Consider the following 26,404-nt stretch of genomic DNA (forward strand, 5'->3'; position numbering starts at 1 on the left):
AAGCTGGCACTCGGCAGTCGTGGACTCACAATCATCTTCGGAATGGCATTGCTGCCACTGCGGCCAACTCAGTATAGACGTCATAACTTATTTTCAAGGAAAACCCACGTCCCGGCACCCTTGACTGGAGTACATGGCAGTGAATTTATGGAAGTCGGTGTCCGCTCGAGCTGAAATGATGGAGCTGGTTAAAACATGTGACGGTTCGGTCGCGGTAACTGCTGTCGGTGTCTTTGGCATTGAGGCGCCATCGTGACCGACCCGATATTGATCTTCATTTGTCTTGAGGTCCCATGTGTGCTGTTTCTTGGGGTTGATCTCTCTCAGTGCAGGTCAAAGGGCACGTCGATTTACTCGTCGACCTGGTTGGACATCGTTCCGGTGCTGGGAAGACGCTGCAATCATGTGATTGTTGCCTTGTAGTTCCCCAGCGCCCGCGCTGCTGCAGATGGCCGTTGATGTTCGGTCCCTGCGGTATCACATCGGAGTATTGAGTTAAAACTACCTCCAGGAGCAGTTACAGAAGTTAGGCAAACTCCAGCTGGGAACAATCCCTAATTAGACCCTTCCAGCGAGCCGGGAGGCGTGGGTGGGCGGACCGTCGCTCCACTCCACCGCTCCACCACCAGCTTGCACGTAAAAAGGGTCGATGGGCCGGCGACAGAATGGGGACCCGCCCTGCCTGGGGTGTGTTGATCTAGAACAACACCATAGAAAAATATGAAACACTTAGAGCTCCGAAGCCTGCGTCGGATGAAAGCGAAGAGACAAAGCGATGGGTGAGCACGCGTGGGAACTCCAAACAAGACGCGGCACTCAACCCGCCAGCACGGCGACATCTGGGCCTGGGCTGACTGTTCCCAGAGCCATGCATTCTTCACGGCTGGGCTCCGGGCCCTGCAGCAGTCATGGGTGCGCGTGCAGCCGGCCGCGGTGCGCCGTAATTGAGGCGCCGCCGGTCGCCGAGAGGGTATCGAGCGCGCCGGCCCCGGCTCGAGACTCGGCCCGCTCCGGCACGTCCCGCCGCTGCGCCTGGGTAATGCAGCAGCCGGCTAACGTGCCGCACGTGCCGCCCTGCAGTCGTCCAACGGCAGCTACAAGCCCGACGTCAAGTTCGACGGCGCCAACGGCGTCGGCGCGCTGATGATGCGCCAGTTCGTCCGCCATCTGGGGCCGACGCTTAACGTGGAGATGTTCAACGAGGCGGGGCAGCTGAACCACCAGGTAAGCGCGCTATGGTCGAGACGGGACAGCTGGCCCACCAGGTGAGAGGCGCCGTGGTCGAGGCGGACAGCTGAACCACCAGGTGAGAGGCGCCGTGGTCGAGACGGGACAGCTGACCCGCCAGATGAGGGGCGCCGCGGCCGCTTCGGCAGCGGTCGGGCTCAGCGCTGTCGGTCAGCGTGGATATGGAATTAGTTGAGTTATTGATCATCTGACCGGGGCTTTCTCGTAATTATGTCAGGAAAGGAAAGATGTGCGTTAGGTTGAATGTTATGAATTGACCGCTGATCTTGTTCAAACACATGAAGTATTACAAGTAACGAGTATTGATTTTGCACGTTTGAGGAAGACCAGCGGTCGAAGTATAACGTCTAATTTAACGTCGATCTTTCCTTGCTATCAATGATTAGGAGGAATCCGCGGTCAAACGATCAATAATTGGATTGAAACCATGCGTCTTGCGACAGTGCTGAAACCAGTAAAACAGCTCGGCCATGTACTTGCTCTGTTTGACGTGCTGACTATCCTCAGGACGGGTGGGCACTACCAATTGAAGATGATTCGGAAACGCCTGCCCACGGCGCTCTTTACAGGCCCTCAGCTGGGCTGCGTCGGCTTGTCTCAAGCCCTACCAAATGTGACTGCATGACTGATCTTGAAAGGGGTGCGAAGATATTCACTGTGCGCTCAACAAACATTGCGGCGTGACATATCTGTCAGTTCATTGTGTTGTCTTCGGTTGTTTAGACTGGGAGCTGTCCGATATGTCAACTGGACCCATTTGTTAGTCGACTTCCTGATATGTTTTTTTTCATATTTGATCTGAACCTTCTTGATTGAATGGATTCTGGAATAAAAGCTCGCTCTAAGCAGTGCTTCTTGTCGGAGCCCAGACGTGTACCGCCCGATCGTGTAGATCCAGGTCAATGCTAGAATTTGACGGCGTGAGTTGAACGTGCCGCAATGCTCGGCACGGTCCTTCCTGCACTTTGACGTCACCTGGCCTTCAGCGCGGTCGCTGCCTCTGGCCGCAGACCACCGGGCCTGCGGCGGCCCGCGGTCCCCTTCTCTGCTGCCCCCGCACGTCGCCACCGGCCAGCCACTGAGCGTCGTCCTGTCGTCCCGCAGTGCGGCGCCGACTTCGTCAAGGTGCAGCAGCGGCCGGCGGAGGGCATGGCCATGGCCGCCGAGGCCCGCTGCGCCTCGGTGGACGGAGACGCCGACCGCGTCATCTACTACTACGTGGACGGACAGGACGTGTTCCACATGCTGGACGGAGACAAGATCGCGACGCTAGGTCAGTGGAGCGGCCGACAGGCTGGTCGCCGGGAGGGGGGGGGGGGGGGGTAGTGGAACGGAGCCCTCGGGGCCGTGACAGGTCGGTGCGCTGTCCCCGCGCGCGCTAGGTTGGCGCGCGCTGCCACGATACGTCGGTGTGGCGGGCGCTGCTCATCGGAGCAGGTCTGCGTGGCGGCTGGCTGGGTGGTGGCCTCGTTCTCGGTGTGTTCTCTTGCTGACTGGCGTAGAGCATGGGAATTCCGTTAGCGCAGCCTGGCTCAGAACCGTCACCTGGCCATTTGTAGCTGCCTCTGAACGCTCCTGTGTTGTTGCATCAGCTGAGAGTACGACGCGAATAACCCCATTCATTTCAGACGGGGCCGGTGTGTACTTGGCCACCCGGCCCATTTGATGACGTCATCAGGATGTTGGTTGAATCCCAAGACAACTGAAAGCTCCGAGTAGCACACTCCGCCCGTTTAACTAGCTGGAGCTTGCGTACAGGCCCATTCATTCGGTCAGGATGGAGTTCCCAGTGGCTGTTACATTCACCTACGCGCCCCAGACCGAATCCATGACCTTATTTTCACGAGTCGTTTGGAAAGGCTGTATGCATTCAGCGCAGGCTGGGATTCAGCCCTGGCCGGATACGGGCGCAGTTGTGGTGGCACAGGGACGCCGTGCAGCGCCGGCTCGGAATACCCCCGCGCCGCTGGGACGCCTGGCCGTGGAGCCATTACAGGAAGTAAGAAAACCCGCGCGCGGGCGCTGGTGTATTTGTCTAGCAGGCCGGCGACGCTTCTCAGTTCTGCAAGACATGAGATAATGCGCAGAGCGGAGGGCAGTATGGTGTTTGCGGTAGGTCACCACTGTGGAGGCTGCGTAGATGGCGTGACGTGTCAAATCGAATTTTTCTTGACGACGAGAGTAATGTTATTCGATCTCTATCGCTGTTTGTCCGGCGAATTTTTCGCGAGCGCCGCATTTTGGGGAGGACGCATCTGCAATATGCATTTGAAGCGGGATGCCTGCATGTTGCAAAAGTGCGGCGTGTTTATGCGTGGACGCGCGCTCCAGCCAGTGCCATGCCGCCCGGCGATGTGCCGTAGCGCGCCACTGTTGTCGTCGAAATGGCCGAGTTTACGAGTGCTGCGAGCCAGCGTCACTCCTTTAGTGTCGGCCGCGGCCGGGCCGGTTTATTCCCCAACAATAGCTGGGGGAGGGGGGGGGGGCGCGACGCGTGCGCGGCTGGAGTGCGGCCCGAGAGACGCGGCCGCCGAGGAGGGCGTCCGCCGGTGGGACGGTCGGCAGCTGGCGCGGCGGTAGCGCCGATGCGGACCGCTTCTTCGGCCCAGGCTGTGGTCCACTCCGCCAGCCCAGGCCGCGCCAGGCCAGGCCGCGGCCTGCTCCCGCCAGCCCAGGCTGTGGTCCACTTCGCCAGCCCAGGCTGTGGTCACTTCGCCAGCCCAGGCTGTGGTCCACTCCGCCAGCCCAGGCTGTGGTCCACTTCGCCAGCCCAGGCTGTGGTTCACTCCACCAGCCCAGGCTGTGGTCCACTCCGCCAGCCCAGGCTGTGGTCCACTCCGCCAGCCCAGGCTGTGGTCCACTCCGCCAGCCCAGGCTGTGGTCCACTCCCGCCGACCCAGGTCGCGGCCTGCTCCCGCCGGCCCAGGCTGCGGCCCACCTCTCCGTCCCAGACCGCGGCCCACTGTTCAGGCCCAGGCCGCGGCCCACTCCTCCGTCCCAGGCCGCGGCCCACGCCTCCGTCCCAGACCGCGGCCCACTGCTCAGGCCCGGGCCGCGGCCCACTGCTCAGGCCCGGGCCGCGGCCCACTGCTCAGGCCCGGGCCGCGGCCCACCCCTCCGGCCCGGACTGCGGCCCACCCCTCCGTCTCAGGCCGCGGCCCACTGCTCAGGCCCAGGCCGCGGCCCACGCCTCCGGCCCAGGCTATGGCCCACTCCTGCCGGCCCAGGCTATGGCCCAGTCCTGCCGGCCGGCTGGAAAGAAACCAACGCGTGAGGAAAATCTAATTTGTTTTTTTGTGTTTGTTGTCTCTGTGTTTGGCATGCCGGCTGTTTGGAGTTACGCCATTAACACCAGCAACGCTGCCAGACACAGCGCGACAAACGGCACCGCTGACATCAGAGCTAAACAGCTAATCCATTGGGTTGGACCTCAGTCGTTCGAACATCGCTTCAAAACAAAAGTCAATACCTCATTGTGAGGTCTCCTTTTTATCGTGTTTTGCTATCGAATTTCACTGGCCCGTCGCTTTGGCCAGGCCTAGTCTAATAGAGTGTGCCGTGAAATATGTGATAGCCGACCTTCCAAGTTGACGCATAGTGTCCCGGTCGCTATATCCAGCCGTCCGAGCACCAGCTCCTCTCTCCACGATAGCCTGCGGTCTTCCCTTTGACGTTCGATCTCGTGCGGCGTACGGGTCGGCTCGCAACTGTCCTGGAGAAACTAAATCCAGTTGAAGATGTTGGAGTTTGTTCAGGTGTCACTAGAGTAGTCGAGATACATTGCCTGTTCACTGTATGCAAATCCTCGACCGACGTGCTAAAGGTTTGGGCTGTGTTTACAAATATTTGGGCGCTGGAAATAGTTCGCGTGGTACAAATTGTTCCCAAATGGGTCCATGTCCTCTGTTCTGGTCTTGTGTATGAGAAGATTGCTGTCGAAAGTATCCCAGGTGTCGACAGAGGCGCCCAACATTGTTGCTCCTGGTCATACCGTACTCAGCGAAGCTGAATACCTACATCTTCATTGTTTCATTGATATTCGTTTCAGCTGAAGCTAGCGTCGGCCTCAAACTTCAGCTTTTCTTCTCTTGTGTCCCATTTTCAACCTGAGACAAGCGTACATTGACGAACGTTTAAAAGAGAAAAGCTCGCGCTGTATTTTCCCGGGAAGGGATTACCGTCAAACCAGCTTATGTCGACCGATGCAAACATGGAGAACTCACGGCGTCCAGCTCACGTCGTCCGTTGCTTGGCGAGAAAAGATGGCAGCTATTCACTCATTGACATCCGTTTCCAATCTCGCCACGCTGATGTAACGTAGAGCACAGAGCAGCATGATGGTCGGAAAACGCATTAATTATCTGCGGCCGTCGACAGGTTAGCACGGTTGAAGTGCAAAAAGTGTCTTTTAGTTCTTTGTATACTTTTTAAGGAGAAACTTTGCGTTGTCGTTGCAGCCGAAGGGTCTTTCTGTTTTTTGTATGCGCCCGGTGTGCAAGTCCCCAGACATGTTTTGTCAAGCCTGGCGTTTAAGTGCAAGCATGGGTCGTCATAGACTGTGCGGGCCTGTGTGGACCTGCCTCGGTCCGGTGTCGTGCGCCCCTGCCGCTGTCCTCAGCTGTTGTGCGGGCCTGTGTGGACCTGCCTCGGTCCGGTGCCGTGCGCTCCTGCCGCCGTCCTCAGCTGTCGTGCGGGCCTGTGCGGACCTGCCCCGGTCCGGTGCCGTGCGCTCCTGCCGCTGGCTTCAACTGTTGTGTGGGTCTGTGCGGACCTGCCCCGGTCCGGTGCCGTGCGCTCCTGCCGCCGTCCTCAGCTGCTGTGCGGGCCTGTGCGGACCTGGTCCGGTCCGTTGCCGTGCGCTCCTGCCACCGTCCCGACGTCTGCTGCGTACTACGTGTGCCGTTGGCTGTGCTCGTGACGCGGACGGCGCCGGGACACGCGGGGTTAGACCGCCACAACGTCGGACCGCGCGCCGCACACGCACCAACTGGCCCACGCGGGAGCGGGGCCGAGCGCAGGGTCCGCGCCGGCCTGGGCTTGCCAGAAGCGGAGCTTCGTGACGCTGATCGGCAGAGGGCCCGAACATCATGTGGAGTCCAGTGTCCTGAAACGTGCAGCTGTATGCTGCTGCTTGTCTTTGCTTACGTGTCCTTAAGCAGCAAGCAGGTTTCTTGGTGGTTTAGGCGTCGTAATGAGGGTGAAGACAAATATGGGGGGGGGGAGAGGGGGGATGGCAGGGCGATGGCGGTATGCAAAGCTTCACCCATGACCATCGTCATAGCACAGGAGCGGATTTCTGCATAATGCACGTGCACCGAAGGCCACATTTTGTCAAATGTGAAACTGTTCAATATTTTGTGTGTATACTTTTACCCTGCGAATGTGAGCTCCATGTTTAAACCAAGACAAACCACGCATATCACACCATGTGTCCAAACTCGTATACTCGCCTCCTCCGCCCAATAGTAATGGGAGGAGGAGCCCAGCAACCTAAAACACGACTCGGGTGGCCGCGGGGGCCCGCAGCGGCGCGGTGGAGTCCCAGATCCGGCTGATCGCATGCCTTGACCCGGATGGCGGTAACGTGCGGACGTTTGGCGACAGTGGCCGGCTACCTGAAGGAGCTGCTGGTATCCAGTGGTATCCAGCTCAACCTCGGCCTGGTGCAGACTGCATACGCCAACGGCAGCTCCACCAAGTACATCACCCAGCAACTGGTAAGGCACTCGCTGGTGTCCGCGCATACTCGCTACTCATTTGTTTGCATTGATCAAGAGAAGTTGGCTTAAATATACACATGCGTTTTGGTCCGTCTCTGACTCGACTCTGGCGCTTGTTCTTGCTCCTTCTCTTTATGTATATGTTTGCCGCCGTCTCCCGTATGTTCCTGCGTTCGCTCCGCGGCCCGCTCTCCGTGTCCGGCTACCACCAGTGCCATATTTCACTTTCGATGGCTATCGCTCGCTGGCCGATAGAACGGCCGGATTCAGGGCCATCCCGAGCTGACTTGGCCAGGCCACTGTTTCAAAGCGGGCCGAGCTGGGAGTCGCGCAGGAAACAGTCGTTTGACGCGATTGAAGTCCTTTGTCAGCGGCGCACTTCCAAACGAATGTTTCCTCGACTGCGGCCATTGTGCTCCGCCTCACGGAGAGGTCAGCTGAAGTTGTGACGTATCGCAGTTCTCTGTAGATATGGCGCCAGAGCCCGTTGTGTCTCCAGTGTCTGGCGTTGGCACTGACCGGCGCCGCCGGCGTGTCACGGCGGATCACCCGAGGCGTGGTGTGACCTCACGTGATGTGACGTTCGCCACGGTGTGACCCCACGTGATGTGACGTTCGCCATGGTGCGATCCCACGTGATGTGACGTCTGTCGTGGTGTGACCCTGCGTGACCTAACGACTGTCATGATGTGACCCTACGTGATGTGACGTTCGCCATGGTGTGACCCCACGCGATGTGACATCCGCCATTGTATCACGGTGAGTTTCGTGACGTGCATGTCATGGTGTGACTGGTCGCATCCGTGCGTGCGAGCATGTGTGCGTGCTTGCGTGCGTGCGTGCGTGCGTGCGTGTGTGTGCGTGTGTCATTCCACGACGGTGTCAGTTCTGACCGAATATGATGGTGTAGGTGTTATCGTCTGCGAAAATATTATTACGGCCGTCTTTGATGATAGATGATGATACTGTCGGTAGTGTCGGCCGTTCGCTTAGCGCCTGCGGGGCGTGTCCGTCGTGGTGAGCTGACGGCGGGGCGTGTCTGCCGTGGTGGGCTGGCGGCGGGGCGTGTCTGTCGTGGTGAGCTGCCTGCGGGGCGTGTCTGTCGTGGTGAGCTGCCTGCGGGGCGTGTCTGTCGTGGTGAGCTGCCTGCGGGGCATGTCTGTCGTGGTGAGCTGCCTGCGGGGGCGTGTCTGTCGTGGTGAGCTGCCTGCGAGGCTTGTCTGTCGTGGTGAGCTGCCTGCGGGGCGTGTCTGCCGTGGTGAGCTGGCGGCGGGGCGTGTCTGTCGTGGTGAGCTGGCGGCGGGGCGTGTCTGTCGTGGTGAGCTGCCTGCAGGGCGTGTGTGTCGTGGTGAGCTGGCGGGGCTTGTCTGTCGTGGTGAGCTGCCTGCGGGGCGTGTCTGTCGTGGTGAGCTACCTTCGGGGCGTGTCGTGTCGTCGTGGTGAGCTGCTGCGGGCGTGTCTGCCGTGGTGAGCTGGCGGCGGGGCGTGTCTGTCGTGGTGAGCTGCCTGCGGGGCATGTCTGTCGTGGTGAGCTGCTTGCGGGGCGTGTCTGTCGTGGTGAGCTGCCTGCGGGGCGTGTCTGTCGTGGTGAGCTGCCTGCGGGGGTGTCTGTCGTGGTGAGCTGCCTGGGGCGTGTCTGTCGTGGTGAGCTGCCTGCGGGGCGTGTCTGTCGTGGTGAGCTGCCTGCGGGGCGTGTCTGTCGTGGTGAGCTGACGGCGGGGCGTGTCTGTCGTGGTGAGCTGACGGCGGGGCGTGTCTGTCGTGGTGAGCTGCCTGCGGGGCGTGTCTGCCGTGGTGAGCTGGCGGCGGGGCGTGTCTGTCGTGGTGAGCTGACTGCGGGGCGTGTCTGTCGTGGTGAGCTGGCTGGGGGCGTGTCTGCCGTGGTGAGCTGCCTGCGGGCGTGTGTCCGTCGTGGTGAGCTGACGGCGGGGCGTGTCTGTCGTGGTGAGCTGACGGCGGGGCGTGTCTGTCGTGGTGAGCTGACGGCGGGGCTCGTCTGTCGTGGTGAGCTGCCTGCGGGGCGTGTCTGTCGTAGTGAGCTGACGGCACGCTCCTTGTGCCGCCAGAACGTGCCTGTGGCGTGCACGCCCACTGGCGTGAAGCACCTCCACCACCGGGCGCTCGACTTCGACATCGGCGTCTACTTCGAGGCCAACGGGCACGGCACGGTGGTGTTCAGCGAGGCTGCCATGCAGAAGATCGAGCACGCCCGCGCCGACCCCGGGTAAGCCCTCACACCAGGGAGCACGCCGGCGCCGACCCTGGGTAAGCCCTCACGCAAGGGAGCACGCCCGCGCAGACCTCGGGTAAGCCCTCGCACAAGAGGGCACGCCGGCGCCGACAGCGGGTAGGCCCTCGCACAAGGGAGCACTCCGCGCCGACTCCGGGTAAACCCTCACGCCAGACGGCGGGATCACGCCCGCGCTCGTGGTACATCGGGACAGGTGTTAGCTTGGTCGGAGATTGGGCGGAACTGGAAACCTGCTGCGTTGTGTAAAACAGCAGAAGGGTGACATTTCATATTGGCAGAGGCAGCTGTGAGCTCAGCTGAAAGCCAGAATGCGCTAAATTTATCATAGCTGCGCCACAGTTGTCTTTGTCACTGCCATGTTAGCTTCTCCGGTTCCGGATGCGACTGCTTGAGCAACACCGCTATAGTCAGAGATGCGACGATTAAGCTGAAACGCTCATATTAAACAAAATTTCGCGCGAGCGCGAGGTATTTTGCTTGCGCGAGCTCCGCCATTTGCGCTGAACAAGTAAGCCAGCCACAGGCAATCGCACGCCAGATAAGCCAGTATCACTGTGGCGCCCCCAAAACCGTGAAATTTTGCTGTTAGCGTTGTCTGATACATTTTTAATGCTGTAAATTTGGTAGCGTAAGCACGTGACGTAAAGCGTTAGATGGCAGATTCAGTATGATCCTGACCGAATTCGAGCCGAGCGGTAGGATCAATTAGTAGTCAGAAGGTGCAAATAGGTTGTCAGCTCCCGGCCCTGGCCCCAATCAGAGAATTTGGTTGCCCCATTTGAGGCAGGATCGGACTGGACGCCCACAATACCGGGCCGACCAGGATCGCACGCCCGCGATACCGGACGCAGTCCTGTGGGCTGCACTTGACACAACCCGTAACGCCTGGCAGCTCAGGCAGCTTTGCAGCCCTCTGCGTTGCCGGGACGACGCCAGGTGTATTTGTTTTTCACCTCGCGGTGCGGTCTTCGAGGCCAGGAGTTATCAGATGTCTTGAAATGTAAACGACTGTAGTCCTTAATGGTGACCTTCCTAAGCAAAAGAAGAAAAAGAACGCCGTAAAAGAACGATGAGAATGAGAACCCACTTAACCGATATCCATCGACTTTGTTCAGATGTTTTCCATCAACCGCAAAAAATAATCCACAAGCAAGTGCATCAAGATGACTTTCACTTTACCAACAGAATCAATTTTTATCCCCACGAGCACAACTTGCAACAATGACTTCGCACATAATCTAAAGCCTGCTCGTTCAGCCTGATTGTTTCTCTGTCGCAGGGGAGAGAGCGCTCAGCTTCACAAAACTATTCGACTCCAGGAGCCATGCCAAAGGTCAAAGTTACACGTGCCACGCGCAGGCTGGCATATTCTAATGAAACCTTCACAAGGTAGTAAATAGCCAATTTTCCACATCATTTGACGCAAACTGATTATCAGGAGAGGAAAGTTGGCGCCGTAACGCATCACAAATGCAGATTCCCGAGACGGTTTCGCGACGGGAGAGCAATCAGTGTGTCGGCGACAGAAGACAAAGTCGGATGTGCGATGGACTGCGTGACGTCAGCAACCGCCTGCTGGCGACAAATGTGATGCAGGCGGCAAAACAAAAGAGGTAAAAGCCAGCTGTGCACGTGACAGCTTGCGATGGCTGCGTGGTTTTAGACGCGACCGACTCTCCCGGTGTCCACGCAGTTCTCAACCAACGCCTACATTGACCACCAAAACATGCAATAGAATAGGGTACAACAAGAAAGGCACACCTGGTGACCCCATACACCAATTGGCACGTGCCTTGTACCAGGCATAAATACCCCTGCGTTCGGAGCTAGACATCGTGTGTGGCCTGTCGCCATGCCCAGCTCAGACTCAGTCCGCAAAAGGCGGCCGACCAGGATGGACGATCCACGTCCGTCCAGGCGCCGCCGCTTATAATATTACAGATGATCATACGAGCTGCACTTGGAAAGGGATGTTTTGACTCAACCCCTGCTGGGATCGGCGGTTTTGAGGATTCCCTTTGTATCGTTGTTGGGACGGTGGTCTTGGCGACCTCTGCCGGCTCCACATCGTTGTCGTTGGTATAGGGTTCTGGGCAACTTCTGCCGACTTCACATCGATGTCGTTGGGATAGGGTTCTGGGTGATCTCTGCGGACTCTACATCGTTGTCGTTGGGACGGGGTTCTTCGCAACCTCTGCGGACTCCACATCGTTGTCGTTTGGATAGGGTTCTGGGCGACCTCTGCCGACTCCACACCCGATGTACGGTATCGAACTTCAAAACGACATGGTGGTTTTGTCTTGATCTGCAACTTCCGCGCAATATCTTATCATTTGAGTATGTGGTTAGCCTGTCAGGCTGGGTCAAGTGCGGTCTGATCGCGTCTCGGTCCCCTCTGATTAGGTTATGTTTTGTGTCGTTAGAGTTCGGTTGGTTCAGGTCAAAACACGCCATCATTTGCCATCAAGAGGTAGCTCTGAGCCTTCTGAGGCTACCCCATCACCTACAATGATGACCACGACTTGGCATGGCCTTCGCGCCGCCACCAACATAACTTAGTCAGGTGGTCTGCTTGTAACGGTCTCGTGGGTTGGTCTCAGGTCGACTTTGAGGCGTGACTTTATGTGGTCTTGACCTTGAATGACATCGAAAATGGTCACGTCTGTTGATGACCCTCACTGCACAATTGCTCCACACCGACAACACGGCCTGGACGACACCGCGCTGCACGGCCTGGCAGGACGACACCGCGCTGGCGGGGACGGCGCAGGGTCATGCCGCGCCCGTTGGTTTCCTTGCCGTCATGCAGAGCTTTGAGCTCGCGGCTGTATCTCGGTGACGTGACTATGTATGTTGTTCAAGCTTTAGATCATGTGTGAAAAGAGGCGTGCGTTTCATCGCGGCGCGCCGGACGACTTTAAATATTTCAGAGACCAAAAACAGCGACTATCCTCGCCAACCGCAAGGAATGCGTGAGTATGGTACATTGTGTCCCACGCTAAATACGTGAGTCCTTTTGCGAAATGTGTGCCACACGTCTAAAAGCTTGCAAAACAGGGAACGATGCCACTCTCTGAAGCCAAATTTTTCAAAGATGTATTGTGTCGGCTATTTGGCAGGGCTTCTTACTGAAAGGTGCTAGAGTAGTGCCCTGCGGATTGTTTTATGGCGGGTTCACGTCAGGCCGTCTCGACATTTGCTGATACCTATCAGGAGGATGCCTACGATCTTGTTTTGTGACAGGTTCTTATTGGGGATGGCTAGATAAGGTATGTGTAAAAAGTACTGGGCACGCCCTCTCTGATTTGCTGAATTGCTGGCGAGTGTTTGACAGTCATATCCTCTTGTTTATATCAGCCCTCTGTACGTCAGTACCTTTTCGGCGGCTCTCACGAATGTGGCTCTGTCACGGATGTGGCTCTCACGGATGTGGCTCTTTCACGGATGTGGCTCCCACGGACGTGACTCTCACGGACGTGGCTCTCATCGGCGTGGCCCTCATCGACGTGGCTCTGTGACGGACGTGGCTATCATGGATGGGGTTCTCTCGTGGACGTGGCTTTCTAACAGACGCAGATCACCCACGGACGTGGCTCCCACGGACGCGGCTCTCTTACGGACGTGACTCCCTCACGGACGTGGCTGTCACCGATATGGATCTCACGGAAGCGTCGCTTTCACGGACGTGTCTCATCGACGTGGCTCTCCCGGACGCAGCTCTCACGGACGCGACTCTCTCGCGGGCGGGGCGCTCTCGCGGACGTGGCTCTTTCACGGACGCGGCTCTGCCACGGACGTGGCTCTGACGGACGCAGCTCTCTCACGGACGCGGTTCTCTCGCGGACGCGTCTCTCGCCGACGCGGCTCTGCTACGGACGTGGCTCTAACGGACGCGGCTCTCTCACGGACGTGGCTCTCTCACGGACGGGGCTCTTACCGACGTGGTTCTCATCGCCATGGCCCTCTCATGTCAAATTCGGGTTTTTTAAGTGCATCACCATGAAAATGTGGGCAGATCAGACTGACGTCTCTCAGCATGAATGTTCACAGCACACCATTACATCCGTATCTCGTTGTGTAAATGGGATCTAAAAGGTTCAAATATGCTATGTACGAGCTTAGTGGGCGCCGTATCTAATCAGTCCAAGCGGTTGAAACGTTAGTCTGGCCGGTACGAATGGCCCTGAATGTGTGATTGAACCACTTGCGCCGCGTTGCGTGGCTGCGGCCGGCGTGCGTGTGACGGCTTGTCGGCCCCAGCCGGCGGTTGGCTGACTGCGGACGGCGCGGGGTGTGTGGCCGCAGATTGAGCAGCAGACAGCGGGCGGCCGTCTGCCGGCTGCGGGACGTGGTGGACGTCATCAACCAGACGGTGGGCGACGCCATCTCGGACATGCTGCTGGTGGAAACGGTGCTGCACTCTCGCGGCTGGAGCGTGGCCGACTGGAGCGCCGCCTACACCGACCTGCCCAACCGGCAGCTCAAGGTTCAGGTCAAGGTGGGTCGTCGCTCCCCGTCCAGAATGTCGTGATGTCCATGTGGTCGTTTACCGGCGCGCGTTCCTAAGTGGTAAGTCGCTCACCACTCTCATTGTGGGAGGGTGTCGTGCGTTTGTATGGAAATGGGCTTCAAAAGTTCAGACATAGTCGGGGCTGCTCGATTCACAGTTGAATTGGGGTCGTCGGTTTTGATTAAGTCTGTGGATTTAGGATGGAGATGGAATGCTTCGCCTGGCATTCCCGTTATATGGAGCTTGGAATGCTCCGGCATATCTGCGTTACGTGTGCACTCTGAAATGAGGCATTTTTTGTAATTTGTGTTGTTTTTTGTAATTTGTGTAATTACCCAAAACACACGCCAAAAAAATCAGCTAAATTCCCCGCGAGGGGCGGCTGTAGTATAGCTATTAGTTGCGCTTCCAGATGCAGCCAAATAGTACCATTAACCACCTAATGAATCAATCTAACGGTCTTGCGAGAAGTAATCCATCGTCACTGCGGCAGTGCTCTGCACTGAGTAGTATGATTCGCGTAATGTATGCAGTAAGCTCGGGTTACATTAGAATCTGGAAAACTGTCGTGGCGTTCGGCCTTATGTTGGGAGTCGTATTTCACTGGTCTGTGTTCCTCTGTCCAAAGAGAACTGGGTGGCGCGCTTGTCCATTGGCACAGATTTGTAATCCCGGTGAGGCCGGGCGGGTGGGCAGAGAGGGACATCCTGGCACTGGACGGCTTGTTCAGATTTTCACAAGACTATCAAACAATGGTCAGACCTTCCTTCACAGGACCGCGAGATCAAAGCCATCCGTCGAAATGGAATAGCAGTGGCGGAGAGCGGGTGCAGGACACAAAGCAGCATGTTCTCTGAGCCCTTCGCGAAATATGTGGAACAGTTGTAATTTATGCTCAAAAGCATGCGTTGTACTGGTTTATCGCCGTAAACTCGACTGTCAAGTCTTGACAGGTGGCACTCATTGTGTCGTATTACCTCCCCGCAACGCCACATATGGCCTATATTTATTGAATGCGCAGCTGCATCCATGTATTCTGGTTTGAGCAGTCTCGGCGGAATAAGGATGACTAAGCTGTCAATGATGTTTTGCGAAGTCCTGTAGGTGTGCTGTGTATGCCAGTATACTAATTGCGCTGTGTTTCTGTTTTCCAAGCGTTAATTGGGACCTGTGCCAACTGTAGTCGAAGTTTGAATGGGTACCTGTGCCGACTGTTCTTTAACACGCGCACGGGCTAGATATCCTTCGTTCGTGTGGGGAGTCAATTTGACCCCCTCCCCTAAGATCTCGGAAACTAAGAAAGCTGGAGACACCAAATTCGCAGGGTGTGTTGACCTGTACGTTAACTCACATTGGTCAACGTTTGAGGTCACTGGGTCATGACTTTCGGGTCAAATAAGATCAAACAAGGTCAAATTTCAGGTTGGTCTCCAAAGTGCCCCCAGAACCTAGATAACTGTTTCTAAGCAAAAGGTCACAAGCTCATTTAAGGTCAGTGACCTTGTTTGACCTTTTAAAGGTCATGGTGATCAAAATCATACAAGACTGCCCGAGTTTTGGATTTGAATTAGGGACAAAGGTTATGCCTGGTAGTATGTTTCTGAAACAAAATGTTGACTGGGGTCATTTTAGGTCAGTGACCTATTATGACGTATAAGAAGTCAAATGAAGATGTATGATGCGGTTCCTGCTATCAGTTAATTCAACATGAGCACCGGAAAATACCCCATACAGCAAGCCCTAGAGCAATCAAACAGGTTGGTTTTGACCTTGGTCTGACCTTCATATCTGACCTTAGGTCAGCTTAATTTGATCATTCAATGCTTGTGTTGCCTGGTATAGCATCTCAAAGATGTACAGCTTCGTCAAACACTCCCTTGGTGCATCAGATTGAACGATTCCGTAGAAATTGACTTTGCTGAAACCATGGCCTGACTGTGACCTGCCATAGGTTAGTGGCCTTACAGATTGCATCTAAGTGTCTTATACCAAACGATCCGCTATTCAATTGTGAACAGTCATGCAAAATTTGGCGCGGCTACCCCGCGCCGTTCGGAAACTACTCTGGAAAAACCGTTGGGGGGTCAACTTGACCCCCACCCGAGCTGCGTGTTAAAGCATGAATTTGGATATGTGCCGACTGTAGTTGAGGCGTTAAATGGGACATGTACCCATTGTAGTCCAAGTGCTGATGGGACCTGTATAATAATTACATTTTTTAAAATATATTATATATAAAATAATTATATATAATTTAAAAAATAAACTTAGTATAAGTGTTTGTTGGGACCTGTGTCAACTATAGCGAACCACTCATGGGTCCTTCGGCCAGCAATAATCCCGCTGTATAAAGCGGCCGGTCCGCGCGGCAGCGTCGTCAGCCTCGTGTGGTCCCCGGCCGCGGCACGAGTTGCGGACGAACACCGCGACCAGGGGTCAGTGGCGGTGCTGCGACATTGGTCCCGGCCGCCACGCGCTGCCTAACCGCCCAACCGAACGGTAATCTGTGCGGAGCCTCCGCCGGCCGGCTCATTATCCACGCAGACAAATGCCCGACGCCGGCCGAGATTAATGGCGAGGGATGGCTCGGCCACTGATGGGATGGTGACCCGGCCTGGTGGCGACCGAGCCGCGCGCTGCGGATGTCTCACGGCGCGGGCCGCCTGCGTGCGACGAGGCCCCGCCCCCCGCCGGGGAGCGTAGCGTCGTGACGATACCCCGCCCGGCACGGCCCGGGCCCTCCCCCCGCCGGGGAGCGCGGCGTCATGACGATACCCCGCCCGGCACGGCCCGGGCCCCCCCCCCCCCCGCCGGGGAGCGTCGCGTCGTGACGATACCCCGCCCGGCACGGCCCGGGCCCTCCCCCCCCCCCCCGGGAGCGCGGCGTCGTGACGATACCCCGCGCGGGAGCGCTGCGTCGCGGCGATACCCCGCCCGGTACGGCTCGGGTCGGTACGGCCGCCGCCGGTGGGCGATGCCTCGTGACAGCGCCGAGGTGATGTTCGTCCCGGTCGGGTGCGGTGCCCGGTCGAGTGGCGTGTGGCGTGATGGCACGCGCCGGGGGCTCCTCTTGTCCCGCATAGTGGCGTTCTGTTGTAATGCCGCGGGACGGGCTGTGCTGGCTCCGCGCCGTATGGTGTGCTCACAAATGATGTGTTGTTGGACTCAAGAAGACACTGAGCAAGGCCAAGTGCGGCAGACAGGTGGAGATCCAGCTGTGGAAGGCGCTTAACTAGATGAAGTACGCTCATTGCTGGTTATAATGGCTGTTGGCTGTCTAAATATCGGTAACCAGCCACGTGTAACCAGTATGTCGTAACCCAAATACTGTACGCGTGATTTGAGTGGCGCACTGGAGAACCTGAAACCAAAGGCTCCCTGAAAATATGACCAGCCCATTCTTGGCACAAGGGACCCTCTTTGGATGGAAGTAGATATCTTCGTTAGCTTGATCATGAAGCAATTTGACACAGATTTCCCTGGTGAGCGTCCGTAACAAGCTGCTGGCAGAGCAGGCCTCACCGGTCGTGAGGCAAGGTGGGAGCAGGCTTCACCAGGGTGGAAGCAGGCTTCACCGGACGTACGGCAGGCGGGAGCAGGCTACACCGGACGTTAAGGCAGGGCGGGAGCAGGCTTCACCGGACGTGAAGCAGGCGGGAGCAGGCTACACCGGACGTTAAGGCAGGGCGGGAGCAGGCTACACCGGACGTTAAGGCAGGGCGGGAGCAGGCTACACCGGACGTGAAGCAGGGCGGGAGCAGGCTTCATCAGATGTGAGGGCAGGGCGGGAGCAGGCTACACCGGACGTGAACTGGTCTTGACCGGCAGCTGCCCAGTCTGACATACGTAGGTGGAAATGATGTGTCTTTTGCTTCTGGTACACTCGGTTAGGACCATCGTGTAGGGAAAGAACTGCTTTCTTGAATGTTTTAAATTTGAATTGTTTTAAAGCACGTAGGAAGTTCCGAAAATGTTTTTTTTCGAACTGGCATGTTCCAAGCGGTTTAGGTCACATGTGCCCTGTGAATCTCCGGTCTTGATAACCTGGTCTCTTTCCGGCTCTGATACTCCGTCTCCGTTTCTGACATACCGTGTTCAGTTCAGGTACCCGAGTCCGTCTCCGTTCCTCGACTCCCGTCTCCGGTTGTGGCCTCTCATCCCCAGCGCAAGCTCTCGTGCCCGTCTCCGGTTCTGATCTCCTGTCTCTGGTCCTGTTATCCCGTCTCCGGTTGCGAGCCCCGATCTCCGGTCCCGATTTCGTCTCCGGTCCCGGTCGCCGTAGGCCGGCTGGCAATATCGGCGCTCCGGCGATGCCCCCTCCCCAGCCTCCCTCCAAGACGACTGCCACTGTCGGGGGAGGGGCAAACGCGGCGCTGTCCGTCTGTCAGACACCGTCGTAGCTCGTGATAGGGGGCGGGTCCGCTCCGGTAGTGGACACGGGCCCGCTCCTGCCGCTCTGGAAGCGGACACGGGCTCGCCCCGACCGCTCTAGGAGTGGACACAGACCCCCTCCGGCTGCTCTGGAAGCGGACACGGGCTCGCCCCGACCGCTCTAGGAGTGGACATGGACCCCCTCCTGCCGCTCTGGGAGCGGACACAGGCCCGCCCAGGCCGCTCTGGGAGTGGACACAGGCCCGCTCTGGCCGCTCTGGGAGTGGACGCGGGTTCGCCCCGATCGCTCTAGGAGTGGACACGGCTCCGGTCCTGTCGCTCTGGCAGTGGACACGGACCCCCTCCTGCCGCTCTGGGAGTGGACACAGGCCCGCTCCGGCCGCTCTGGGAGTGGACACGGGTTCGCTCCTGCTGCACTGGCACAGGCGGTTGTGTGTGCGATCGATGGACTGAGTCTGTTCGCCATAAACTTGTGCGTGCACTTTGTCATCTTGTTCGTTTATTCTGTCGCGATATTCTCGATTGTTCGCTGAGGGCTGGTCTGTGAAGTCCTCGTAAGTGAATTGAAAAAGCGCTCACAAGAAGCGCAATGTGTTTGTGTTATTCCGTGTGTGGCACGAAGCGTGTGGTCTCCGGACAGTGTAGTGGTGCCTCTTTGCTCAGACAATCTAGATAAGCTGCAAAACATCGCGTGCTTGTCCGATCTCGCCATTCTCGCACCCACAAATTGTCAGTTCATTCGAAGACAAAGCTCTACATACGTATGAATTGAATTTTCCTGATGCATGGTGAAACAGCATTTATCATGGTAATATGTAAGAAGTATATTAAAAGAAGGTATATTTTATTGGTCACTTGTGAAGTGACTGGGAAGTTTTTTCACATCTACGTAGTGTCAATGCTTGACGTGGATGTATCAGTAATGGCCGTAGATTGTTTACACAGAAGCCAGTGTTCAGAGTGGGGTGGTCTATACAGGTTAGTACATTTTCACCCAGATGGTATCGCCGATAAGGAGCGAAAACGTCTACAGACAATACATCCCATCCCATGAGAAACTTCCCATTTGTTTTGTCACGTTCTACCCATTTATCATAACGTTCACCGTTATACCTCAGACGATAAACGAGAAGGTTCGGCAAAAAGGCGTAAGGGTTTCGTTCGCCAAAACCCTGGACGGATTACTAATATCGTTGATATACATAACGCTTGCAAATCGCCGCGCATTGACTGATGGTGGCAGCTGAATTGTTACCCGTTTATCGACCGCCGTCATGCCGTCAAGGGCGGTATGCACGTGGCTGCATTGGGCTCGTTAATCGTGCTATTATTTATGGCCGCCCGCCTGCTGTTCGTACTCCCTGTGGCGCTGCAATACATACAGCTCATGAAGAAAGGCCGCTGGTAGTTGGCATGACATATATGCAACACGTGTGAGGAAGGCCACGTGATCGTTAGCGCAGTGGCCGTGCGGCGGCTGGCTGACGTCACCCGGCGGGTCACGTGGTGATCGGCTGACGTCACTCGGCGGGTCACGTGGGGCTCGGCAGACGTCGCCCGACGTGTCACGTGGTGCTCGGCTGACGTCACGGTCTGCGGCCAGAGGTTGCGCCGGTAGCCGGCCAGAGGCTGCACTGGTAGCCGGCTAGAAGCTGGCCAAAGGCTGCACTGGTAGCCGACCAGAGGCTGGCTGGAAGCTGGACTGGTAACCGGCCAGAGGCTAGGCAAATGCTGCACTGGTAGCCGGCCAAAAGCTGGCCAGCAGCTGCGCTGGTAGCCGACCAGGCGGTCGTATGAGACGTTGATTGGGACTGGCAGCAATAGGATATCCAGCGAAGGGGCGGAGGCAGACAGACCTAGTTGAAAACTGAAAGAAACGGCGGCTTCATTGTGCAGTGCAAGCGAAGAGCTTGCTGATCTTCGAACTTGGATACCAACGTCTCCGCTTAGATCTGGCTCCCGAATTCATGATCGTGAGGTACTATTGAAGATCGTAAGAAGCGTTTCGGAGATGCCTGTATAACTGCAGGCGAAGTAGGAAGTCCCCAGCCAAACATGTGGTGTGGAAGTTCGGAGCCACCAGCCCAACATGTAGTGTGGAAGTACAGAGCCACCAGCCCAACATGTGAAGTGGAAGCACGGAGCCACCAGTTTCACGTCTGGTGTGGAAATCCCATCCTTTCATTGGTGTCGAGGCTCCCTCCAATCGCCAGAAGGCAGAGGGTAGGGGCGGCATCGCGCTGGCCTGCCGCCCCCCCCCCCCCTCCGTCTGACGTTAGGCGGAGGGGGCGCGGCTGCTAGGAGCAAGGTACTTCGGATGCGGGGACTTGTAAACAGGAGCGCTCATTACCAGAGTATGAATGTTGTCAAAAGTTGTACTTAGCTTATATCAAACCACAGCTAGAGTATTGTGTACAGGCCTGGTCTCCATGCTTTCAAAAAGATATAGGTAGACTGGAAAGAGTACAGGGAAAAGTAACTGGGATGATAAACGGGATCTGCGACTTAGAATATAAGGATGGGCTTAGGGCCTTGGATTTGCGTTCACTGAAATATCGCAGACTTAGAGAGGATCTGGTAGAGGTATATACAAGATTATGAAGAGGATTGATAAGGTAGATCTACATGGAGCACTGGAAAGTAGGCTAAGACATAGAGGAAACCAGTTTCATTTAGTAAAAGGTAGAAGTAGAACTATGAAAAGGCAGATGTCATTCAGTCAAAGAATAGTGAACCATTGGAATGGGTTGACAAACGAAGTTGTAGGAAGTCCCTCTCTAGCAGCATTAAAAACCGTTTGGACAAGTTCTATCGGTCTAAAGATCTTATTTAACCTACATTTTGATGCAAAATTTATGTTGGCCATGTGATTAGTTTTGAGGATGTGTACGGAACCTGAGGTAGACCAATCTCAATGAGCCCTTGCGGCTCTTTGTTGGCCGGAAGTCTTTATGTTTTCATGTCAGCTGTCTATTAGTGCGGCGTTGACGCTCCCATGCCCAGCTGCCCGCGCGGTGGCGTTAATTCCGCTTACACTGCCTGAGCGGGGCGATCCTTCATCAGCTGCCGACGTGCCAGCTGTGGCTGCCGCCGCCGCAATCAGGCGTCCCCAGCGCCCGCGGCCGGCCGCTCACAATGAAACGGCGACTTGGTTGACTGTCTGATGATGCCATCGCGGCTGGGGTCGTGTCAGAGGCCTGGCGGCGCCGGGCCGACGACAGCCGTCTGGTGGCGTGGGACCGACGCCACGCGCGGCCGGGGTCCCGTGTGGTCGACGTCAGCCGCCGCCATGGTCTAACAGTCCCAGCTGAGCTCCCAGCTGATCTCTGTCCGCTCGGCCCGGCGCCGCTCCCAGCTGAACTCTGTCCGCTCGGCACCGGCGCCGCTCCCAGCTGACCTCTGCCCGCTCGGCACTGGCGCCGCTCCCAGCTGACCTCTGTCCGCTCGGCACCGGCGCCGCTCCCAGCTGACCTCTGCCCGCTCGGCACCGGCGCCGCTCCCAGCTGACCTCTGTCTGCTCGGCACCGGCGCCGCTCCTAGCTGACCTCTGCCCGCTCTGCACCGGCGCCGCTCCCAGCTGACCTCTGTCCGCTCGGCTCGGCGCCGCTCCCAGCTGACCTCTGCCCGCTCGGAACCGGTGCCGCTCCCAGCTGACTTCTGTCCGCTCGACACCAGCGCTGCTCCCAGCTGACTTCTGTCCGCTGGACGCCAGCGCTGCTCCCAGCTGACTTCTGTCCGCTCGACACCAGCGCTGCTCCCAGCTGACTTCCGTCCGCTCGACACCAGCGCTGCTCCCAGCTGACCTCTGTCCGCTCAGACCGCGCGCCGCCCGGCGCCGCGACCCCGCTCCCGGCCCCGCTGGAGGCGGTCACGTCCGGGTAATGGGCGTAAATCTACATGGGGCCGACTGCGCCGCTCTGGGCCGGCCAATTACGGCCGGCCCAGAGCGAGACGGTGCGCGGCCGCCTCTGCCGGCACGTGGCCCGCGACGACCCGCCCGACCCCGGTGCGGCCTGCCGGCGCGCCGGAAACGACGTCGCTGAGACGGCTCACGGCGCAGTCAGAGGCGGCGGCGGCGGATCATGGCGATGGCGCCAGAGCCGTGGGAGCTTTAGATGGGGCCACATGATCAGCCAGGTGTGGTGGGCTCGTAGGGCACCAGTGCTTTCCCCCAGCTCTCATTTCTTCAGCATAAAAATGATACAGATATTGAGGTTTACGATAAAAATCGACCAGCATCTCAGAGATATCGACTCGGAATGGCAGAAATCTGATCCGATAGGCTAGTTGGATTGGATTGTTTGCCTGGCTTGGGTGCTCCGCCGAGCGTCCAAGCGCTTGTCGGGCGCATGACTGACGCTGTGGTGGACAGTGTAGACTGTGCCGCATTGCAGCGCGGCACGGCGGGTCGGCCGAAGAGGCGGGATCGTGGCTGCCGCCGGCCTGCGTCAGACGCGGCCGCCCGACGCGCACGGAGCGGGTAATGAATGCACCAGACGGTGGAGTAATGCTGCAGATGGTGAACTGCTGCGTCGTAGCCCGGCTTAATTAGGCACTGTTGGCTAATGCCCCCACAGCGGGTTGGGGCGTGGGACAGTGTAATGCCCCGCCAGCCCCCCCCCCCCCCCCTCCCTCCCGCGATCAGACAGTGTATCCGCCACCCTCTCCCCCTCCGGTCAGACGGTGTGATATCCCGCCAGTCCCCCCCTCCCCCGCGGTCAGACAGTGTAACGCCTGACAGGGTGTAAAGCCGGCAGGTCACACTGGCTAGGCGATGCGCCGGAATATGCGATGGTGCCTCGTAATGTGCGGAATTGCGCAGGGCAATGCAAAGACAAAACACGGCTTTCCCTTGAGGATCAGATGATGTTTGGTACGACCTGTTGCTGGACGGGGACGTCGGAGAAACCTTGTCTTGAGATAGTCGTGCAGAAACTGGCTGTCATTTCCAGTGTTGGATGTCTGGATTTAAGTATGAATTATTTCCGCCTCAGCATGACCGTCCCAGTGTCGGCCAGTCGTTTGGGGCCGCCGCGTGACAGTGGAGATACGCCAGCTGACATTAGTGTCCGCCCTGCTGACCTCAGTGTCCGCCGCGCTGACCTCAGTGTGCGCCCTGCTGATCTCAGTGTCCGCCCTGCTGGCCGCAGTGTCCGCCCCGCTGACCTCAGTGTCCACCTTGTTAACCTCAGTGTCGGGCCTACTCACCCTGGTGTCCGCCGCACTGACCACAATGTCCGCCCCGCTTACCTCAGTGTCCACCTTCCTAACCTCAGTGTCGACCCTACTGACGTTAGTGTCTGCCCTACTGACCTCAGTGTCCGCCCTACTGACCTCAGTGTCGGCCCTACTGACCGCAGTGTCGGCGCTGCCGACCTCAGTGTCCGTCCCGCCGACCTCAGTGTCCGTCCCTCTGACCTCAGTGTCCGTCCCGCTGACCTCAATGTCGGCCCCACTTTGCACCATGTGGCACCCGGGGCGACACCGGCTGGCCATTCGTCTGTTTCCGTTGAGTTCATGCAAGCTGAAGAGACCCGACAACATAGCGCACTTAAGTCTTAATCGGCATTGTCGGGATGCCACGCACCACGAGGCCTTTAATGAATGCTGTGACCTCAGGTGGGTGGCTGGCGATGGCTGGCATCCGGTGCGGACCGCGCGTGGCTCGGCTGATAGGTGCCAGGGCGGCGACAGAGTGCCGCCGGCGCATTCTGCCGACCTCATGTAATTAACAGCTGGTATTTATAGATACGGGCATCACGGCCAAAACCTGTCATTTGTGGTACGATCAGCAGAAGGTGATGCATCCCGCTCGAGAAACAGTTCATTTAAATGCATGCAGCATCCTTGCCACCTAGGAGGACATGGCTTTGCGGGCGCGTGCAGGAGAGCCCGTTGCTTCCGTCGCAGATTCAGGCATGGAAACGTTCGTCCCAATTCCATTGCTGTGGTCGGGCTGGCGTCCGTTCCCCGTGGCGAATGACCTTTCCGCTGAGCGCCGCCAATCCTAAATGGGACAGATTGCGGGCGTCGGGCGTTGATGCGGCCGCGCCGTGCGGTGCCGCCAGTTGATGATGGTCGGGCCGCCCGGCAACTCATGAGTGGAGGTGCCGGCGGCGGCAGTGGCGCCCCCCGCCGCCGCCGCCGCCGCCGCCGCAGCGAGGGCGGCCGGCCGGCGCCGGCTGTCCCGCCCGCCGGCTGATGATGTTCTGCTGAAACACTGCGCCGAGGCCGAAGGGGGAATGAGCCGGCCGCCAGTGTCTTCATCTGGAGGCGACCGGACCCACCGGCGGACGGAGGCCGAGCAGGATAATCAATAGGCGGCTCAGTCAATGTCGGAGCCTGTCGTGGGCTACGCACGCTAAAATATCGCCGCCAGTGTGCTGCTCCCTTTCACACGTCGGCGTGACTAACTGCCCGCGGGTAAAATAACGCAGGCTATTCACAAAGCTGCCTGTTCCGCTGCTGGAGGCGTGCGATCTGCACGGAAAGGTTGCCGTGAGTGCTGCCACGACACCGCCGCCCGGACCGCGGCTCATGTCGCTCTGTCCGGCGTTGGGGGGAACACTGTTGCGCGGCGGGGTGCACATGTCTGTAAGTGACTGGGAACCAATTTGGGGACAGTGGCGCTCCCAGTGGTGAGCCCGAAGGAGGCTGTATGGGACCAAATGTCGTCCGGTCATTGAGAATATCTTCTTGCCACGGCGTTTTCGGTGTTAAAACTTCGCTAAAGCTGTTTTCATTTAACCTAGCTCTCAAAGTGTGTCTGAGCTCGGAGATCCTGCTTGTCCTGTTACGGTATTGTGGCTTTGCGAGACCTTCTATTAGGGTGGAGGTCCGTCTGAATACGGCACTGGTCGCGGAAGTCCATTTTCACGCTGTTTTGTTCCTCGTGCCCCTCTGAGTGTCGCGCGAAATGCATGAGCTATTTACCTGACTCAAGTAGGTTCTCCAAACTAGAAACTTCCTCACAGCCCGGCGAGACCAATGTTAGGTCTCGAGAGCACTTTCTCGGGACCCTGATGGCCATTGAAAGGCACCTGACTCCCCGTGCTGTGGTCTTCACAGCTCAGTGGTTCTGCCACACCATACTAGGAGCCTTCATCCCCAGGAGCCGTCGCTGCCTGCATCAATAGCTAACCTCTCGATTCGTATGTTATGCATGGATGTTATAAGAATGCACTTGCTTGTGACTTGCTGAGTGTACTGGCGCCTGTGTGACTGACTACTTGGAGTGGCACCACGTATAGGCGCTCTGCACCGAGCCCCACCGACACCGGCGAGTGGCGGCGCGCCGCCGCTCGTGTCAGCTGTGCGGCCGGCGCCGCACCGACAGGCCGTCGCCGCGATGACCGAGCGGCTGACGCGCCGGCCGACGCGGTGAGGCGCCGGCGATGTGCCGACGCGGCGCCGTCGGCGCGAGCGGCGTGAGCGGCGCGCTAATGACGCCACCTCCGCCGGCGGGACGTCCGCGGTGACCGCCGGCCGCCGCTGTTGCAGGACCGTACGGCCGTGACGACGGCCGACGCTGAGCGGCGCTGTGTGACGCCCGCCGGCCTGCAGCAGCAGATCGACGGCCTGGTCAGCCAGCAGCCGCAGGGCCGCGCCTTCGTCAGGTGAGCCGCTGAGCTGGCAGCGGACGCTCCGGCCGCTCCGGCGCCGCCGCAGGCTGCGCCGGGGTGACCTGCTCCCGATGGAGCCGTCACCGCCGCGGGCCGGTGGCGCCGACGCCGTCCGCCCGGGCGCCGGCTCGAAATAACGCCGTCACGCGCCGTGTTGATGCCGTGTCGCCTGGCCTCGCGCCGTGCCGCCGGCCTGTTTACAGCTGGTGACGGCCGCGGAGCGCGCTGCCGGCCCCGCGGCATCCGCGGACCCCCCCCCCCCCCCGCGCCGAGCTCCGCAGACCGCTCCGGGTCTTGTGTCGCATGGAGGCCCGTCCGATGTCACTTCAGAGCAAGCCGTGGCCATGTCGTTCGGAGGACGCCTTGCGGTCGTTGCTGTCCTCGGGCTGGAAATGTCATTTGTTCGGACCACGCTTTGCTCGTGTGGTGATGCTGAGAGTGCTGTGACGTACGGGCCTTCTGCGCTGGCGTTCCTGGTCCATTCATGCCTGTCAGCATGGGTGATGTTGGAGCCGTCAGTGTTCGTTTTGGAATTCCCTGCGCCTGTTGGCAGAGGAATGGAACGGGGATGAGGTTTTGGCATGCATCTCCCGGTGCTGAGGCGCATACAGTGGCCGAAAAACGTGCTCATTTGTCTAGACAATCTTCTCGTTGGGATGGT

General features: G+C 58.2%; 1 protein-coding gene across 1 annotated transcript in view; it reads left to right on the forward strand.

The window, feature by feature from the left end:
* Positions 1 to 1,080: 1,080 nt before the first annotated feature.
* Positions 1,081 to 26,404, forward strand: part of nst (phosphoglucomutase 3-like protein nst) — a gene marked incomplete at its 5' end in the record, with an annotated part of 38,750 nt that continues 13,426 nt past the window's right edge. The window contains 6 exon segments of the mRNA XM_037237256.1: positions 1,081 to 1,224; positions 2,353 to 2,521; positions 6,853 to 6,965; positions 9,035 to 9,192; positions 13,525 to 13,717; positions 25,622 to 25,737. Coding sequence (XP_037093151.1) covers positions 1,081 to 1,224; positions 2,353 to 2,521; positions 6,853 to 6,965; positions 9,035 to 9,192; positions 13,525 to 13,717; positions 25,622 to 25,737 — 893 coding nt within the window.

This window comes from Pollicipes pollicipes, unplaced genomic scaffold (genome assembly GCF_011947565.3).
Source record: "Pollicipes pollicipes isolate AB1234 unplaced genomic scaffold, Ppol_2.1 Scaffold_7261;HRSCAF=8764_pilon_pilon_pilon, whole genome shotgun sequence".
Taxonomy (NCBI): Eukaryota; Metazoa; Arthropoda; class Thecostraca; order Pollicipedomorpha; family Pollicipedidae; genus Pollicipes; species Pollicipes pollicipes.